Source organism: Delphinus delphis, chromosome 4 (assembly GCF_949987515.2).
Source record: "Delphinus delphis chromosome 4, mDelDel1.2, whole genome shotgun sequence".
Classification (NCBI taxonomy): domain Eukaryota; kingdom Metazoa; phylum Chordata; class Mammalia; order Artiodactyla; family Delphinidae; genus Delphinus; species Delphinus delphis.
The window spans coordinates 82,975,423-82,992,760 of NC_082686.1; the positions used below are offsets into that span (position 1 = coordinate 82,975,423).

The 17,338-nt window shown below is 53.1% G+C and overlaps 3 protein-coding genes across 6 annotated transcripts in view; 2 read left to right on the plus strand and 1 right to left on the minus strand.

Annotated features, from left to right (window-relative positions):
• Positions 1–11,281, minus strand: part of LOC132424877 (endothelin-converting enzyme 2) — a 33,288-nt gene extending 22,007 nt beyond the window's left edge. Inside the window, exons 1-3 of one of the 2 annotated variants that reach the window (XM_060011024.1) lie at positions 11,059–11,281; positions 6,816–7,099; positions 5,137–6,285 (exon numbers count right to left, since the gene is read on the minus strand). In XM_060011024.1, the coding sequence (XP_059867007.1) occupies positions 5,998–6,285; positions 6,816–7,099; positions 11,059–11,254 (768 nt within the window). In that variant the 5' untranslated portion in view covers positions 11,255–11,281 and the 3' untranslated portion in view covers positions 5,137–5,997. Of the gene's footprint in view, positions 1–5,136; positions 6,286–6,815; positions 7,100–11,058 lie in introns of those variants that run through there. The other variant, XM_060011025.1, reaches the window with a different exon arrangement.
• CAMK2N2 (calcium/calmodulin dependent protein kinase II inhibitor 2) lies at positions 2,990–4,443 on the plus strand. The gene is made up of 2 exons (XM_060011026.1): positions 2,990–3,409; positions 4,295–4,443. The coding sequence occupies exons 1-2, from the start codon at positions 3,241–3,243 to the stop codon at positions 4,363–4,365; spliced, it is 240 nt and encodes a 79-aa protein (XP_059867009.1). The 5' UTR covers positions 2,990–3,240; the 3' UTR covers positions 4,366–4,443.
• Positions 11,282–12,056: 775 nt separating the features above from the next.
• On the plus strand, positions 12,057–17,315 carry ALG3 (ALG3 alpha-1,3- mannosyltransferase). Of its 3 annotated transcripts, none has more exons than XM_060011027.1 (9): positions 12,057–12,258; positions 14,103–14,202; positions 14,300–14,447; positions 14,566–14,726; positions 15,218–15,338; positions 15,763–15,968; positions 16,109–16,184; positions 16,778–16,923; positions 17,067–17,315. In XM_060011027.1, exons 1-9 carry the CDS (start codon positions 12,063–12,065, stop codon positions 17,227–17,229), a joined length of 1,317 nt encoding a protein of 438 aa, XP_059867010.1. In that variant the 5' UTR covers positions 12,057–12,062; the 3' UTR covers positions 17,230–17,315. The 3 variants fall into 3 exon arrangements, with proteins under 3 accessions (XP_059867010.1, XP_059867011.1, XP_059867012.1); XM_060011028.1 differs by having other exon boundaries at positions 16,114–16,184; XM_060011029.1 differs by lacking the exons at positions 16,109–16,184; positions 16,778–16,923.
• The last annotated feature ends 23 nt before the right edge of the window (positions 17,316–17,338 follow it).

Sequence of the window (17,338 nt, forward strand, 5' to 3'; positions counted from 1 at the left end):
ACGAGGCCTTCTCATGTGTGTATATGTCTTGTTCACTTGTCCTCTTCTTACAAAGACACCAGTGATTGAATATAGGGCCCACCCTCATCCAGTATGATCTTAGCTTAATTTGGCTAATTAACATCTGCAAAGACCCTATTTCCAAATAAGGTCTATTCTGAGGTTCCAGGTAGACATGAATTTTAGGGGGGGACCCTGTTCAACCCACTACACAGGCCTACAGTTCCCACTTGAATAAAAGTGTCATTAATACTCAATTGTCAAAAGGCATATTATTCTTCTGAGAATGTATGGATTAATCTCACTAGGTTTTGAGGGGCTTTTAAAAGAAATTCAATGCATTTTCACAAAAATCCAAGCAAACTTTATTTCATTTTAGCTGTGAAAATGAATTTTCATCTCATGGTCAGGGATGCAGAACATCAGAATTTAAGTAAAGGAGCATAATTTAAAGAACTCCCTCCAGGGCTTCCCTGGTGGTGCAGTGGTTAAGAATATGCCTGCCAATGCAGGGGACACGGGTTCGAGCCCTGCTCCAGGAAGATCCCACATGCTGTGGAGCAACTAAGCCCGTGTTCCACAACTACTGAGCCTGTGCTCTAGAGCCCACGAGCCACAACTACTGAGCCCACGCGCCACATCTACTGAAGCCCGCGCTCGCGAGCCTGTGCTCCGCAATGAGAAGCCCGCTCACTGCAACGAAGAGTAGCCCCTGCTTGCCGCAACTAGAGAAAGCCTGCACACAGCAATGAAGACCCAAGGCAACCAAAAATAATAAATAAAAATAAGTAAATTTATAAAAAAAAAACTCCCTCCAAATTTTCACAACATAGCTGAAACATATATTACTATATCTTTACAATTATGCACCTATGTCTTTTGCTTTAATCACAATCCAGCATGTACCTTACAGGACTAAGATTATTTAAGAAGGATCTCCAAGTTAAATTGTTGTTCCTCCAGTCTCCCTCATTCTGAGGGGAGAAACGAGAAATGTTTCAGTTCCTCACCCAGTGCTCTCATCCTATTCTTGGCAAGAAACTGGATGGCCCCTTTAGCATTTTTGGTAGGGGCAGCTCATTACCTCCTGAGACAAACCACTTCACCTCATGACAAGTTCATCTACAAAACTATCATTATGTAGGTTCTATCATCTCTAGGCTTCACACTAGAACATGCAGGCTCAGAGAGGTATGCATATTACGCAAATGCATGAGAAAAAGATGGGAAGGATATATATGAAAGGTTCTGTGTGATTTTCCAAATTTCCCTAAAAGGTTACAGGTACAAATGAACTAATTTTTTAAAACTAATTGTGGGGCCATCAGTTCAAGGCCACACAGAAAGTGGCAGAGGCTGGATTGGAACCCATTGCTGGACAACCCCCTGCGGGGGTGGAATTTTCTGGACTCTCTCCTAGTGACCCTGAGCTCCAGCTTCTCCTGTCCTTCCAGGTCTGGAGGCTCCTCTCACTCCAGATGGGCCTCCACCTCCAGCTTCAGCCCTCATCCCAGAGACTAGGACACAGCAGAGGAGGGTTTGATAGGGATAGGATTGTGGTCTTGAGCGAGGCCTGTTCAGAGGCAACTCTGGCACTTCCCAACCTCGTCCTGAGGGCAGCCACCATGGCATTCGCCTTTGTGTCCCCAGGACTAACACGTGGTGAGGAGTTGCTGGAGGAAGGAGACCCAGCGCCAGGAGCTAAGTGATTTAGAGGGCGGGAGGAAAAGCGCTTCAGGGACAGTGGAGAACTCTCCGCCTCGAGTATGGACTGAACGTCCGGATGATAATTACCCTTATTAGCGCTGTCGTCACTGTCACCGAATGTGAGACGCCCCCCTCCCCCAAGGCCAGAGATTGCGCCAGAGCCCCAGCGCGCTAGCGAGCAGGTGACGAAGCCGCTGACGGCCAGAGGGGGAGGGGGGGAGAGAAGAGAGTGCGTTACAGTCCTTGAGGCGAGAGCTGTTACGCGATGCACCGCACCCAGGGCGGAGGCGTCCTCTATCCCTGCCCCTCTACCTCCGGACACAAACTCGCGCGCGCGACGCGTCCTCAGGCGCTCCGGGCTTCCCCGCGTCACCTGCAGCCAGGGCGCCCCCCGCGACGCCTTCATTCATTCCTCCTACACTGCAAGCGCAGCGCGGGCCTCGGGGGCTGGGAGAACCGCAGGGCGCGGCGGGCGCTTTGAGCCTGAGTTTCGGCGGCTGCAACAGCGCTGGGGGTGGAGGGCTGCCCTGGTGAGCGCGCGTCGGCCCAGTTACCAAGAATCCTTCAAGAAGAGACCAAGACCCCCAGCCCTGTTGCTGGCGCCGAAACTCGGGCTCAAAGCGCCCGTCGCGCCCTGCGGTTCTCCCAGACCCTGAGGCCCCCATGTGTCACTACGGCACACAGAGGCCAAGAATGGAGACAGATACAGAAGAGCAGAGACACTTAAGAGATAGACGTAGACAGAGACCATGACACAAAGAGATATGGGGCACTGAGACAGAGACACAGACACATGGAGATAGACTGACATATAAATAGGCACAGACAGAAACAGAGGACAGTCAGAGAAACACAGGCTCCAGATGAACAGTTTAATACCCGAAGAGCAACCCTGTACAAGACCGCGCCAGCCCCGAAGAGCAACCCTATACAAGAGCGCGCCAACGGCGGGGGCACCACCTATTGGCCTGAGCTATTCCCGCGTCCTGCGGGTTCCAGCACATCTCCGCCGTATCCGACCCCCACTCCTCGCAGCGCTTCCGGTGTCCGCCTCCTGCACCCGTTGGCCGGTACCATTCGCCCAGCAGCCAGTCCCGCCAATGACAGGACCCTCCCATTTTCGCTCCTTTGCCTCCGCAGAGAGCTTGGGCCCGCTCCTGTCCGCACACCACCCCACCCCCGCGGCCGGCCTCCCTCCCTGCCCTGGCCGGTGTCCTCCCCACCTCCACTGCGCCCCGCCCGCCGCGCTCTGCGGCAGTCGGGCGCTCATCGTCATTCCGCTCTCGCCGCCGCCGCCACCCCCGCCTCCCCGCTCACCGCCTCCGCCCGGTCCCCGCCGCCGCCGCCGCCGCCGCCGCCTGCCCAGCGGCCCGGGAGGCGGAGGCGCGGGGGAGGAGGCCCCGCTTGGCTCCGCAGCCCCGGATGCTGCATGACTTCATCTTTCCGCCGGCTCCCCTGCTGAGCTAGGGCCGGTCCGGCAGCTAGCCCGCCGCCCGCGCCCCGCCGCAGTCCCGCGCCCACCCCGCACCCGCCATGTCCGAGATCCTGCCCTACAGTGAGGACAAGATGGGCCGCTTCGGCGCCGACCCCGAGGGCTCTGACCTCTCCTTCAGCTGCCGCCTGCAGGACACCAACTCCTTCTTCGCGGGCAACCAAGCCAAGCGACCCCCCAAGCTGGGCCAGATCGGCCGAGCCAAGAGAGGTACGCGGCCGGGGCCCGGAGTCGTCGCTTGACCCAGAAACCCTCCGCCGGGCGCCCCCCGGCTGCAGTTCCCCGCCAAGCGCCAGCAGCTCTTGCCGCAGACCAGCGCAGCCAGCCGCTCGCCGGCCAGGGTTGGAGGGGGGGTCCCTGCTGCAGTGTTGTGTCCCCCTCTTCCCCTCTCCTGGGAAAGCAGTGCCCCGGATTCGATGCTCGCCACCTCTGGAAGTAGAGTCTTGGCACCCGGGCGAAGGGGAGGGGCCGGCCGGGGCATTTGGGGCTGCCTGAAGTGGGAACATGGGGCGACGGGCCGCTTCTTCGGGAGCAAACGCTGAGTCGGTGTATGCTACGGAAGAACCTTCGGGTGGGGAGGGATGTCTGACTGGAGAATGGGCAGGGAGCCGGGGGTTCGCTTGTCCTGGTTGTTTGCATGGGGAAGGGGCTCTGTTAGTGCCAGGATCGGAAGAGGGGTTCTAGCCGCAAGAAGGTTAGGTTGGGTAGAGGGCTGGAATAGATGGAGATTAGGTTTGAGGAGGGAATTCTGTTGAAGTGAGGGTGGAAGAGGGGGATCCCATGAGCAAAAGCTTTCCGATCAGCTCGGATGGAGGAGAGCTCAGGCGGCGGGAGGGTTTGGACCGGAAGGTTGAACGGCTGGAGTCTTTGGAAGAGGGGCGTTCCTCCACAAGGAGAGGAGTGGGTCTGTGGGAGCTGGGGTCAGCAGTGGGTTGAGTCGGCAGGAGAGTTCGGACGGGGAGGTCACTGTAGCACGGAGGTCCGAGGGGCGTCTCTGGGCCACGGGCAGTAGCTGAGCGGGGCGCGGGGATCAGGGCCCCATTCTTGCCGCCGCCCCCCGAGACCGCGCGGCTGACGCGCTTTCTCCCTGCGCAGTGGTGATCGAGGATGACCGGATAGACGACGTGCTGAAAGGGATGGGGGAGAAGCCGCCGTCCGGAGTGTAGACGCGCCGGCTCAGGCGGCGGGCTCCGGGCCCAGCCCCGCGGCGGCCAGGACCGCGGGCCGGCGATGCGGCTGCCGGCCCCCCCCGCCCCGGCCCAGGCGCTCGCGGGCGGGGGCTGCAGGGCCGCGCCGCTTTCGGGTCATAGTCGCTGCCGCCGCTGCCAGGCACTCCGGAGCTGTCCGCTTCAGCACCACGGCGGCGGCGGTAGCGGCGGCGCGGACCGGCCCGGAGCCCGCCGCCGCGCTCATGCACTTTAGAACCTCGGGCCGCAGCCCCACCCCGCACACCGGAACGGACAGAGACCCGCGGCCCTCAGCCCCGGCCCGTCCCCTCCCGCACGGCTCCCCTAACCCGCCCCTCTCAGGCAGGTCTGGTCCGCAGACCGGCTGCCTGCCGGTGTCGGACCTCGCACGCGGCCAGGGATGTTTGGCTGCACATTTGCATGAGCTTCCCACCCACCTGAGTCCAGCCCTCCAGGCGCTCCTCACCCTCCACCCCTGTCTGGCGTGACCCCAGCCTCAGCCTCTTTCTAAGGGACTTCCTCAGCACATTTGTATTTTTATATCCGACTCTTTGTTTACTGATTCCCCTCGTGGTTCATGCCCTCCCCCCCCCCCCCACGGTCTCGGCCACGCTCTTCTGCGCCTGGCAGATAGGATGGGTGTTGAGGCTGGGATGGGACAAGCCCCTAACATGGTAACCAACCATATGACCAGTCTGCCCATGGCTGACCCCAGGCGGCTCTCTGGCAGACCCCTCCCCTCAAGGTATCACCTTCCAAGGGCCCAGGTCTGATTTTACCTTGGACCCCTGCGTCCTGCCCCTGGGAATCCAAATGTGGGCTGCATTGCATCTTTGGATGACACCTGTAGCCCTAGCCCTGGAGATATTCTCAACCCCAGGGATGTCCTTTGTAAATGTTCCTCCATCCTCACTGTACCAGGAGTGTGTGAATAAACACAGACCCCCCTGTGTGTGCGTGTGTGTGTAGCTGCTGCTTTGGTTTGCTATAGGAGCCAGCCCAAAATGGCTCCAATTCTTTTTGGGGAGGGGAGTAGATACTTGGGAATCTCAGGTGCATGTAACTGACAGAGAAGCGTTGCCAAGTAAACACAGGCAGGTCAGCCTGGCCTGGGAACATCATTACAGCGTGGCCTCCTTGGGTAAATAACACAACCTGAGCAGGATAGGTCACCGGAGTTGGGGCTGGAGCTGGGGTCAGAAGCAATCTAGATTCAAAGTCTGCAGCCTCCTATGAATAAATCCAGGTTGAATGGGGGTCAGTAACAGGCCCCAGGGATACAAGTCTCCAAGTCTGGCTGGCATGCACAGGGGTTGTGCTGAGATTTGCCCCTGGGGATGAATCACTGATGGTTCAGTATGGTGGGGGAGGAAGTTGGGGAATCCAGGAGAGATCTGAGGAGCCTAAGAAGGAAGTCAGAAACCTGAGATTTGGGATCTAGTTTGACCTAGCCTGTATTTTTTTCATGTGGGGTTGCTCCCATCAGCTCTGTCTTAGTTAGGCATGAGGCCCCTGGGATGTGGGCACTTTGGACCTGACCTTAAGCCCTGAGTCAGGAATTCCGAATACTTGAGCCTGGGGCAGAAAGGCAGGAGAACCATGCTTCTGGCCTCACAGCTGAATGGCACTGAGGAAGTCCTCATGATCTGAGTCCTGGAGGAAGCAGGGTGGGGTGGGAGGTCTAGGAGGTGAGAGGATCTGGGCCCCAAAGGCCAGCTGGGCCACACTGAGCTCTTTGCCCTTCTGCATAAGGTAGAAATGGAAGTGGAAACCATTGCCATAGGTTGCATGCCTCAAGGACCAGCCGTAACGAGCTTGGGCGTAGTGTCTTGTCCGAAAGTGGGGGGCAGCAGGGGTCATTGAGATGAACTGGCCCCCAGGGACCAGTACTCGGCTCACCTGAAAGGCAGATAGAGAAGCCATTGGTGAGAAGCCCATCTCCAGGTTCTCAAAGGTCAGTATGGCCCCAGATGCCCTCCCAGCGAAATCTCAGGTACTACCCTCCATCCAGTAGCTCAGGGCTCAGGGCTTTCTATGGCAAAAGAGTGAGGCTTCCTCTCTGCCCCTGGTTGTTCTGTGGAGGTAGGGCTATATTTTAAACAGGTAGGAGCATAGGAGTGATGTCAAGTGCAGGGGGCACTGCCTTCCTGTCAGCTGCTTACCTTCCCTACCTGGAACCTGGCCGCTACCTCATCTCTATGGCAACACAGTATTCAATCCTCAGCCTCTGTGAGCCTGGCCACCCCAGCCCCCTACAATCTCGATGCAGCTTAACACCCGCTTCCTTCAGGTAACCATAGTCCCGAAGGGACCCACTACTTGTTCCAAACCATGCCTCCTTCTGGCTTCTGAGTTCTTCTAGTCTCCTAGAAACTTAACCCCTCATCCCCACCTCTTGATCAGCCATCTTTCCCTTAGTGCTCCCTCACCTCACTCAGCACCTGGTCCACAGTGTGGATACCTTCAGAGGACACATTCCAGGGATCCTGTTCTCCAGTCAACAGGGCATCCAGCGTGCCCTTCTCGAGCACCACGTCAAAGGAGCCACTGGGGAAGCCCAGTGCCCGCACGTCCATGGTCTCCCAGCGCAGCTCGGGCACGTGGGCATATCGAGCCCGCATGGCAGCCACCACTACTGATGAGTAGTCCACACTGGTCACATCAGGGAAGCCCCCAAGGAATAGTTCGTAGCTCAGGGCACTGTTTCCACAGCCTGGGGTGAGAAGGGGTGGATGACAAAAGGTCTAGGTTAGCTTTGGTTCTCACCTCCCCAATTATCCATCCACTCTTGGCCTGTTTTCTCTCAGCTCAAACCCTCCCGTACCGAGGGAGAAGCAGCACGGTACAAGAGCATGAGCCTTAGAGTCATACAGATCTGGGCACATATCCTGGCTCTATCATTCCTGGCTGTGTGGACTAAAGCAAGTCGTTTACATACTAGGAACTTGGATTTCCTAGTCACAAAAATGAAGATAACAATACCTAGCCTACATGTAGGATGTGATGCTCTAAATTTAAAAACTAAACAGCTGAAGAGTAGGAAGGAGCTTTGAACTTAGGAGTTCAAAGATTTGGGTTCTGATATCTCTAGTCATACAATCATGGCAGGTCATTCAACTCAGCCTCAGTTTCCTCAGACTCAGAATGGGGATAATATTGGCATCATAATATTATTAATAGGATAATGCTAGTAGTATCCTAATTCCTAACCTCTCAGAGATCCTCTGATGATATCAGCCCTGGGAAGACTTCATGTTAGGGGTTTTTATCTTACTTTGCTTTCCAAGGCAGAATTAACAAGTGAAGGGGAAACTAAGTGGGGACACACAGTGGAGATGATTCCTTGTAATTTCTTCATGTATGACTGAGCGCCACATATTGGGTTCTGCTGATGAATAAAGAGCTTCTGCCCTCAAGGAGCTGATGCTCTGGTGAGAGGAACAGATGTGCAGTCAGAAAACTGCCACATAATGCAATGAGAGTTTCAACAGGGACAGGCTGCAGGAGCACATAGGACAGTCCCTGTCCCCACCTTAGATGGGTGGGCCAACAGGATCGGGGGAACTGACAACCAGTCAGAGTCTTGAAGAATCATAACACTGGTGGGAAGTGCCCAGAAAGCAGTCCCAAAGTGGTGGAGGGTGGAGGTTAGAGGAGTGGATGTGGACCTACTGCCCAGTGGGCATGGCTTCCTTCAAAGATCTGTTGGCCTCTTCCAGACCCTCTTGTGGTCAGTATCAGCCCAAGAACAGGCCTGGATGACAGTTCTTGGTGGCCTCACATGGGGATCCCCAGCTCTTGGGATTAGATTGCCTTTAATCCCCATTTGCCTCACTAAGAGGATCACAGAATCAGCTGTTGGGATAGCCCTAATCCAGCAGGCAGAGCTTGGCACCTGGACAGGTGCCAGAGACTGCTGGCTGGTCCCCGGCTGCCCCTTCTTGTGTTCCTCCTCAGGCTCTGGGGCTCAGGAAGAGTACAATCTTACCTGGGAAAACCCAATGTGTGCGTCCCAACACTGGAACCACAACAGGCTCTGGAACGGGAGGTGAGGGTGGCTGAATAGGAGACTCTAACCCAGTTCAGCCTGAAATCCCACTGGGTTCTCTGACCACAATGCCTTCATCACCCAACACCTGACCTCATATGCCTGCAGAGCTCTGCCTAACTGTGGACAAACCCAAATTTCCTTCCTTCGTTTCCTTTGGTACAGGAATGGTATCTCCCAAAACAACTTTATTAAAGATGAATGGAAAATAAAACTTGACCACAGGGCCAGTTATGCCTACAAAGCAGTGATTTGGGGCTAACAACTAAGATGAGGCTTGGAACCGCCACCGCTTCCCTAGGTGGGGCCTTAGGGAAGCAGAGCTCTGGAGAACTGCGCCAGATCCAAGAACCCATCATATGGGAGCCCAGAGCTATGTGGATGCTATCCCAACACCAAGAGACTGAAGTGTAAACCAGAATATCAATTCGCTTATTTATAATAGGAAAAAATACCCATCATGGGGTCTGGACAGTCAATCCTCTGGTCAGTCCCTTGTGTCTCTATAGGAAATGCAAATTGAAGCCAAATTATAATCAGAAGATTCTACAGAGCATGGAGTCAAGCAAGAAGAGAGAATCAGAGAAGTATAATGACAGCAAAACTGGGACGGCCACATGAACTCATCTGTAATGAGGAATCTAGCCATAGGGACCAGACACACAAGTCTTCAGGCAAGGTACTCTTTCTCCCAACAGTCCTGGCGAAAGTGCCTCTCTGACTCCCATTTTCAATAATAATAATGATAGCTAACAGTTTTTGAACACTAGGTCCCATGCTGAGTACTTTATAAGGATTATCTCAGTTTATTTTCCCAGTAGCTCCATACTGAAGATTCTATTATAAAAACCATCGCCATTTTCTAGTTGTGACACCAACTGTATAGCCTGAAAGACCTAAAATATTTACTATTTGGCCATTTTTCAGAAAAAGTTTACTGAACCCTAACCTAAAGTAGTTCTCATTATATTTATCACTAACCGCTAGGGGTTGCCATGAGGATTAAATAAGTTAGAAAGGGCTCACCACATTCCCTAGCACCTACCAGGTGTTCAATTTGTTTGTTTAGGTGGAATGTAACATAGGGTAGCCCCCAAGCTGTGGGTCCTGTTCTTAGATCTTGGGAATCCTGTCTGGAAAGTTTTTCTTTTTGATTTTTAGACTTTTCCCTCCTCTATCCAGAAAAGGATATCTCCCAATCGGGCAGAACTTAAGGCAGTGTTACTCTGCCAATTACCAGCATGAGAATCAGTCTGTGGGCTTGTTGAAAATACAGACCCCGGGACCCGCCTTAGACCATCCCTGGAATTATATACTCAGAGTGGGGTCCAGTTTTCCAGGTTATTACACTAAAGCTTGAAAAACATAGATCTATGGTAAATCTATAAATAAATGCAATTGTTTAAAGCCACAAAACTCAAGAGAGGTTTTACCTCTGGGGGGAAGAGGTTTGGGGGACCACACAGAAAACCTTGGATATACAAGGCTTTTTATTTTGTCAGGCTTTTTTCTAGTTATCTTTCATACTCACTCAATCATCTTAAAAACCTGATAAATAAGTATGTACTCTTACTTTTTTTTTTTTAAGGCTGAGAAAATGGAGGCACAGAAATTTAAGTATTTTGCCCATGATTCCACAGCTAAGATGACATGTGCTGAGATCCCTACATAATTAGCTGCCTCCAGGGTTCAAGTTCTTAAGCACTTTCTAGTCCTAGGAATGCTGTATTTCTCAAACCGAGTAGGGCATACACACACATTCGAGTTATTATTTATACCTTACATATATACTGTATTATAAATGTCTCATATATGTGAAATATTTCACTTAATACATGGTTTTAAAAATAGCAAAATAAAAACTATAATTGGAAGGAAATCCGTTGTTTAATCAAACTTCACTGGAGCCCCCAAGGCTGGCAGTGGAAGGAGAACCCCAAGGGGGGCTGGTGGACCTCTCGGAGCCCCACCTGAAACCCCAGTACTTATTCCTTTTGGGGAGTCACACCAATCTCGGCTGCAATCTCCCCTCAGAGGGAGCTGTCCTCATCCTCACTGCACACGGTGGGATGGGGGTGGGGTGGGGGGTGGGGACGACGACGACATAGGACCAAGTTTCAGTTAGAGCTTGGAGAGTCAAGAGATAACTCTCTAGGCGACAATGGCTCATGGTGCCCAGTGGCGCACACAGAAAAGCGCTAGGCATTGCGCTCAAGGTGCCTGCACGTGCCTTATCCGACTTGATTTCGCAGTCCCATTTCTAGAAGTGAATCCGGGGCTCAGAACAGGCTCATGATTTGTCCTAAGTCCTACAGTCAACTAGCGCTGGGACTTGAACTAGTTACTGTGAACTCTCCAGTGCTCGAGGCTGCCTCCCCAGGGTCCGGAAAGGGGTCATGGGTCACCTACCACACTCAGACTCAGAGAGACTGTCTTTCTCCTGGAGGATCTCCGGACTAAGAATCTCTTGGCTCCTGTTTGCCCTGCCTAAATACTGCCGAGATTCTAAAGGTACTGGATCCTGACTTCTGACTGGGGAGTCCTCTGAGAAGGGCAGGCAGGAGTGAGGGGCGGGGCCAGTCCAACCAGCTCCACCTGGGCTGGGCAGCCCCGGGACTACCCACCTAGCACGAGGATACGGTCCTCCGGCCTCAGCTCCGGCTCTAGGAGGTCACGGAAGGAAGAGAAGTCCCCGAACCACTCGTAGGGAGCAGAGTCGGCAGCGTCCCGGTAGCGCTGGTCCCAGTACTGGACCTCGCGGTACCCACAGTTCTTCTCTGGTAACTCCGGCAGCGGCGCCCAGGCCCCAGGACAGGCCATGATTGCGGCTGCCGGGCCTTGAAGGCAACTGGCCCCCACGTCTGGGCGGGGCTTGGCCCCTTATGTAGCCAATTGGAATGGCTGCATATAGGAGGCGGGGCCCTTGTGTCTCCGCCCAGCACCAGCAGTTGCTCAACATAAACACGTGGAACTTCCGTCCTCTGCTAAGCGCTCTTGGAAGAATCCTCCGGGTGGGAAAATAATATCGTCCAGACCCTGAATCCTCTGGATGCGCTGCTCACTAACTTCTGAGAGCCACACTCATGGTGTCAGACTCACTCCGGCTCGTCATTGCCCCTCTCATATCTTCAGTTTGGCTCCTTCCATTAAGAAGTCTGAAAATTAATGAAACATTCATTTCTTCCTAGTTTTGAGCACCCGAAAGGCTCTGGGGGGTGGCGGGAGTAGCGCGGACAGAGTTCTTGCTCTCCAGGAAAGACTGGCATGAACGCAGATATTACCAACATAGGCGAAGTGTTATGCTAGGCGGGGGAGGTGCGGAGGAGGGGGGGGAGACATGGCGTGGGCAGGAATGTTACTTTTCTGGACAAACGTTCGATCCACATTAGCTCTTGTGTGCCCAGGGCTAAGTGTGTACTGAGGAGTAAGACTATTCCTGCTCGTATGGAGCACGCAGTCCATCAGGGGAGACATGTGTAAGAAGTAGATTTTAGTGGAGTAAATAAGGACTCCGGCAACTCCAGTCAGCCCTCGGTCCGTTGGGGCACGCGGCGCGGGAAGCGGAACCTAAGTACCAAAGGGTCGGGCTTCCGGGGTAGCGGGCCCGCAAGTGCGGCGCACCTTCAAGATGGCGGCAGGCTTGAGGAAACGCGGCCGGGCAGGTCCCGCAGCTCGGGCGATGGGACTGTGCGGGCAGTGGCTGCGGCGCGCCTGGCAAGAGCGGCGCCTACTGCTCCTGGAACCGCGCTACACACTGAAGGTGGCCGCCTGCCTCTGCCTGGCGGAGGTGGGCATCACCTTCTGGGTCATTCACAGGGTGGCATGTGAGTGCGCCGAGGGGGAGAGGAGGGTGGGAAGGGGGACCGAACCCCCGACCAAAACTGGGACCCACATTCGGAGCTCAGACTTAGACCCCTGATCCACTCAGTCATCAGTTGCAGACTCGTATCTTTTACCCAAATCCTGCTCCGCAGAGAGCCAAACCCGATTTTAATCCCTCCCAGAAAACCTGGGTCCAAGCTAATGGCTGCTGCTGCTGTTTGTCTCTGTGGCTTTGGACACGTCACTTCCCTTGCTGGGTCTCAGTCTTCTCATCTGTTCAATTCTGAGGTCTGGAAGTCTCTTCTCAGTGATGACATTTTCTGACGGTTTGAGTCTGTTTGGCATTATTGGTGACTCCTCTCCAGGCTGAAAACACTGGACTTAAGGCTTACTTGCTAAAGACCATTAATTCAATACATATTTATTGAGTGCTTATTATATGGCTTACACTATGCTAGGCACCAAGGGTATAGTGGTGAAAAAGATAGACACATTTCGTACTTATGTGTGTGGGCCTGGACAAAGATAACAGAAAATTACAACACATCATATTCATCATGAGGGTAGTAGACAGGGTGCTATAAAGGACATAGGAGGGCACTTAATGCAGACTTGAGGAGTCAGAGAAGGCTTCCGAGAGAGTCCTCCTCGAAAGATAAGAGCTAGTTCCTTGAGGAAAGAGACAAAAGGGGTGTGTGTGTGGGGAGGAAGAGTACTCTAGGCAGAGAGAATCCTGTATCAAAGAGCTCCTGTCAAAAGAGAAAGTCTGTTTCCTTTGAGGAACTGAAAGAATTTTTTCAGAGCTGGAACACAGAAATCAAGTGAGGGTAGTACTAAGAGATGAGATTGCAGAAGTCAAGACAAGATCATGAAGGAATCTGTAAGCTGTGTTAAGGAGATAGTTAGCATGGTGTTTAAGAATTTAGAGCTCCATGTGTTCCAATCTCAACTCTACCCTTCCTAGCTCAGTGTTCTTGAGCTAGTCACTTAACCTTATTAATTCATAATTTCATCTTCTAAAAATGGGAAGAATAGAATTTGGTCTTTATCTTAAGAGCCTTGGGGAATCATTGAAGAGTTTTAAGCAGAGAAATGTGATATGATTTCTATTATAGGATGAGCTCTCCGGTTGCAGGGTGGAAAATATATTGTAGTGGGGTGAAAGTGGAAGCTGGGAGCCTAGTTAGGGAGCTCTTGCACCATTGTGGCTAGAGATTATGTTAGGCCCAAATTTGAGTGCATGATAGCAGAGAAGGATGAGATAGTAGAGATATTTAGGATAAAGAATAGGCAGGGGGCTTCCCTGATGGCACAGTGGTTGAGAGTCCACCTGCCGATGCAGGGGACATGGGTTCATGCCCCAGTCCGGGAAGATCCCACATGCTGCAGAGGGGCTAGGCCCGTGAGCCATGGCCACTGAGCCTGCACGTCCGGAGCCTGCGCTCCACAATGGGAGAGGCCACAACAGTGAGAGGCCCGCGTACTGCAAAAAAAAAAAAAAAAAAAAAAAAAAGAATAGGCAGGACTTGGTGACTGGTGGTTGGAAATGAAAGAGAAGGAAGTATCAAAGGTGTTTCCCAGGTTTGTGACTTGAGCAGCTGAGAGGTTAATGGTACCATTCATGGGACCCAGGAAGGGGAGCAGAATTGGAGTGGAAGGTTATGAGTTCCATTACAGACATGTTTGAGTTTGAGATACCTGGGTTCACCCAGAGAATGTCAGATAGGCCTTTAGAGAAGGGGTTAAGATAGAAGTCCCGAGGATGAGCTGGAACTCTGTGCTTTGATGGGCTGAGGCAGAGAAATTCTGAACCTGGAAGTAACCACACCATCCTGTCATTTTCCAGATACAGAGATTGATTGGAAAGCCTACATGGCTGAGGTGGAGGGCGTCATCAATGGCACCTATGACTATACTCAACTGCGGGGTGACACTGGACCTCTTGTGTGAGTGGGGATCGGCTGTTCAGTGAGGATGGGAGGGGCTGACTGGATGCCAGGCCGGATAGCTTGACCCAGACTCACGTTCTTTCTCCTCTTCCAGGTACCCAGCCGGCTTTGTGTACATCTTTATGGGGCTATACTATGCCACTGGCCGGGGCACTGACATCCGCATGGCCCAGCACATCTTCGCTGTGCTCTACCTGGCCACTTTGCTGCTTGTCTTCTTGATTTACCACCAGACCTGCAAGGTGAGTCCTCACTACCAGGAACAGGGGGCCCCTGTTCCTGGTAGTGAGGAGGGCTGGGCAGTGGGGATGGTTCAGGGTTGGTGAGCTGACCTTTTTCCCCACTGTGCCCACCTCTCAGGTACCTCCCTTCGTCTTTTTCTTCATGTGCTGTGCCTCTTACCGTGTCCACTCCATCTTTGTGCTGCGGCTCTTCAACGATCCAGTGGCCATGGTGCTGCTCTTCCTCAGTATCAACCTCCTGCTGGCCCAGCGCTGGAGCTGGGGCTGCTGCTGTTTCAGGTCAACACCCCTTCCTTCTGGCCCCCTCTTTCATTTTCTGTATTCCGTCACTTTCTCCCCAATTTTCTGCAGCAGAGGAAGTAAGGGAGTAGCCAGACAGTGTAGGTCAGTTAGGGCCATACTAGGTGAGTCCAGGATGTGTAGAAAGTCTTCCCCCTCAGGCCCCCTACACACACACCCTCTTCCCATCCTCTGTTTCCTCCAGACAGCATCTGCTGTTGGAGTTGGTCATTGCACTTTCTAAATACTCAATATATATTTGCTCACTCAGTCTGAGTGTAGAGACAAGGTATGAGCACCCTACTCCCAGCCTCCTCCCAGGCTTCCTTATCCTCCCTCCAGCAGTTCTGAGTATGAGTGCTCACCCTCTGCCTGGAGCTTGCTGGCAGGGGAGGGGAGGAGTTGCTGTGGTGATGGTGGGCTGTACATCTTTGGGTGGGATGCATGGCCCTGGAGCTGATCTCCACTCTCCTCTCCCCTATCCACTGCAGCCTTGCAGTCTCTGTGAAGATGAATGTGCTGCTCTTCGCCCCTGGGTTACTATTCCTTCTTCTCAGGCAATTTGGCCTCCGTGGGGCCCTCCCCAAGCTGGGCATCTGTGCTGTCCTTCAGGTATTCCCTCCTTACCCTTTCCCCTTTCTAATGAAGTGGAGGCCACTCTGTCTGGCCTCCTTTCATCCTTGAGACTTCCTCAAAGACAAGAGACAGAGTTTTGGAGTTGATTCTGATCTGGGCAGCCACCACCTCTAGGCTTTGGTTTCTTTAGCTGTCAAACAAGGGTGTTGAACTACATGGTCTCTGAGAGCCTTTCTAACTCTGCGCATTTATGACTTGGTGAATCCAAACTTAAAGCACTGTTATTACCTGCTTCTTTGGCCCAAGGCTCTTGTCTGGGTGGGTGGGCTGGCTTTCTTGCTATTCCTAGTGGGAGTTAGGGATCCTCTGAGACCTATACCCTGTTCCCCCTCCTCTCAGTGATTAGCATGAGGCTGAGGGTGAGCCTGGGCAGCTCTGTTGACATCACACCCATCCTCAGGTGGTGCTGGGGCTACCCTTCCTGCTGGAGAACCCTGTCGGCTATGTATCCCGCTCCTTTGACCTTGGCCGCCAGTTTCTCTTCCGCTGGACAGTGAACTGGCGCTTCCTCCCCGAGGCCCTCTTCCTGCATCGTGCCTTCCACCTGGCACTTTTGACTGCCCACCTCACCCTGCTCTTGCTCTTTGCCCTCTGCAGGTGGCACAGGTGAGAAAGGGGAGCAATTTCATGAGCAGACATGGGGGAAGGAGTGAAAGGCCTAGGCCTTAGGGGCTGCATGGGGAGATGTTGAGCTCCGCTTGGCCCACATTGGGGGCTTGATAAATGTCTCAGTGGCTTCTCCCCAGGACAGGGGAAAGTATCCTGTCACTGCTGAAGGATCCCTCCAAAAGGAAGTTTCCACTCCAGCCCCTCACACCCAACCATATCCTTTAAATCATGGGAAGGTAAGTCTTGCCCTCTCCAGCTGAAGTTGGGGTCCTTGTCAACTAGCCCCGCATGGCTGGTGACCTGGGAGAGGGAAAAGGAGATAGCAGTAATAGCTACAGGGCCCATTCATAGAGCTCTTACCAATACTGTGCTGAGCACTTTACATATTTAAGCATTTTTTATTCTTTATTCTAAATATTATTGAGTTACCATTATGAGTGCTCACTCTCTGCCTGGTGCTGCCCTAAGAGGTTTACATACATTCTAACATTTAAAGCTCACAAGAGACTCTGTTTTATCCTCACTTTACAGATTTTAAAGATGGGAAAATTAGGGCTTTAAGAAGTTAAGTAATTTGCCAAGGTCACATAGCTAGTAAGTGATGACTCGTTAGGCGTTAGGGCTCTAGATATTACTGCCTCCACATCAGACTGAGGAATAGGTCCAGAGAGGTTAAGAAACTTGCCCAAAGGTATGCATCTAGGAACAGCAGAGCCAAGGGGCTATCTGACCCCAAAACTTTTGTCCCTCTGCTTTGAAACCTCCCTACCCCTTCTGCTCCTGTCCTTGGCCTTGACCACTGTATACAGATTGTTTCTGCCCTCTTCACCTCCAACTTCATTGGCATCTGCTTCAGCCGCTCCCTTCACTACCAGTTCTACGTCTGGTATTTCCACACACTGCCCTACCTCCTGTGGGCCACGCCTGCACGCTGGCTCACACACCTGCTCAGGTACCAGCTGCGACAACCTGGGGGCGTGGGAAGGGGTAGGGAGCTCCTCATCCCAAGACTGTGACCATGGAGGGGCAGGGGGTGAGCTGAAGTGCTGCAGGCCTAGAACCTGGACGGACCTGGAGCTTATTTCTCATCTCCAGGTTGCTGGTGCTGGGGCTCATTGAGCTCTCCTGGAACACATACCCATCCACGTCCTGCAGCTCTGGTGCCCTGCACATGTGCCATGCTGTCATCCTGCTGCAGCTCTGGCTGGGCCCCCAGCCTTTCCCCAAGATCATCCAGCACAGCAAGAAAGCCCACTGAGATCCATCTCTTCCCCTCCAGTCTATTCTCAGGACCCTGGATGGGGATGGACTGTGTGCCCTTCCCAATAAACTTTCTGAAGTCCACTTCTGTGCAGCCTACATGGAGG

Bases quoted from the DNA above. Each gene is read 5' to 3' on its own strand.
- ALG3 (XM_060011027.1), top strand. From the start codon at position 12,063: ATGGCGGCAGGCTTGAGGAAACGCGGCCGGGCAGGTCCCGCAGCTCGG. The intron at 12,259-14,102 runs GTGAGTGCGCCG...GTCATTTTCCAG, and splicing joins GGTCATTCACAGGGTGGCAT to ATACAGAGATTGATTGGAAA. The intron at 14,727-15,217 runs GTCAACACCCCT...TATCCACTGCAG, and splicing joins TGGGGCTGCTGCTGTTTCAG to CCTTGCAGTCTCTGTGAAGA.
- CAMK2N2 (XM_060011026.1), top strand. From the start codon at position 3,241: ATGTCCGAGATCCTGCCCTACAGTGAGGACAAGATGGGCCGCTTCGGC. The intron at 3,410-4,294 runs GTACGCGGCCGG...CTCCCTGCGCAG, and splicing joins GATCGGCCGAGCCAAGAGAG to TGGTGATCGAGGATGACCGG.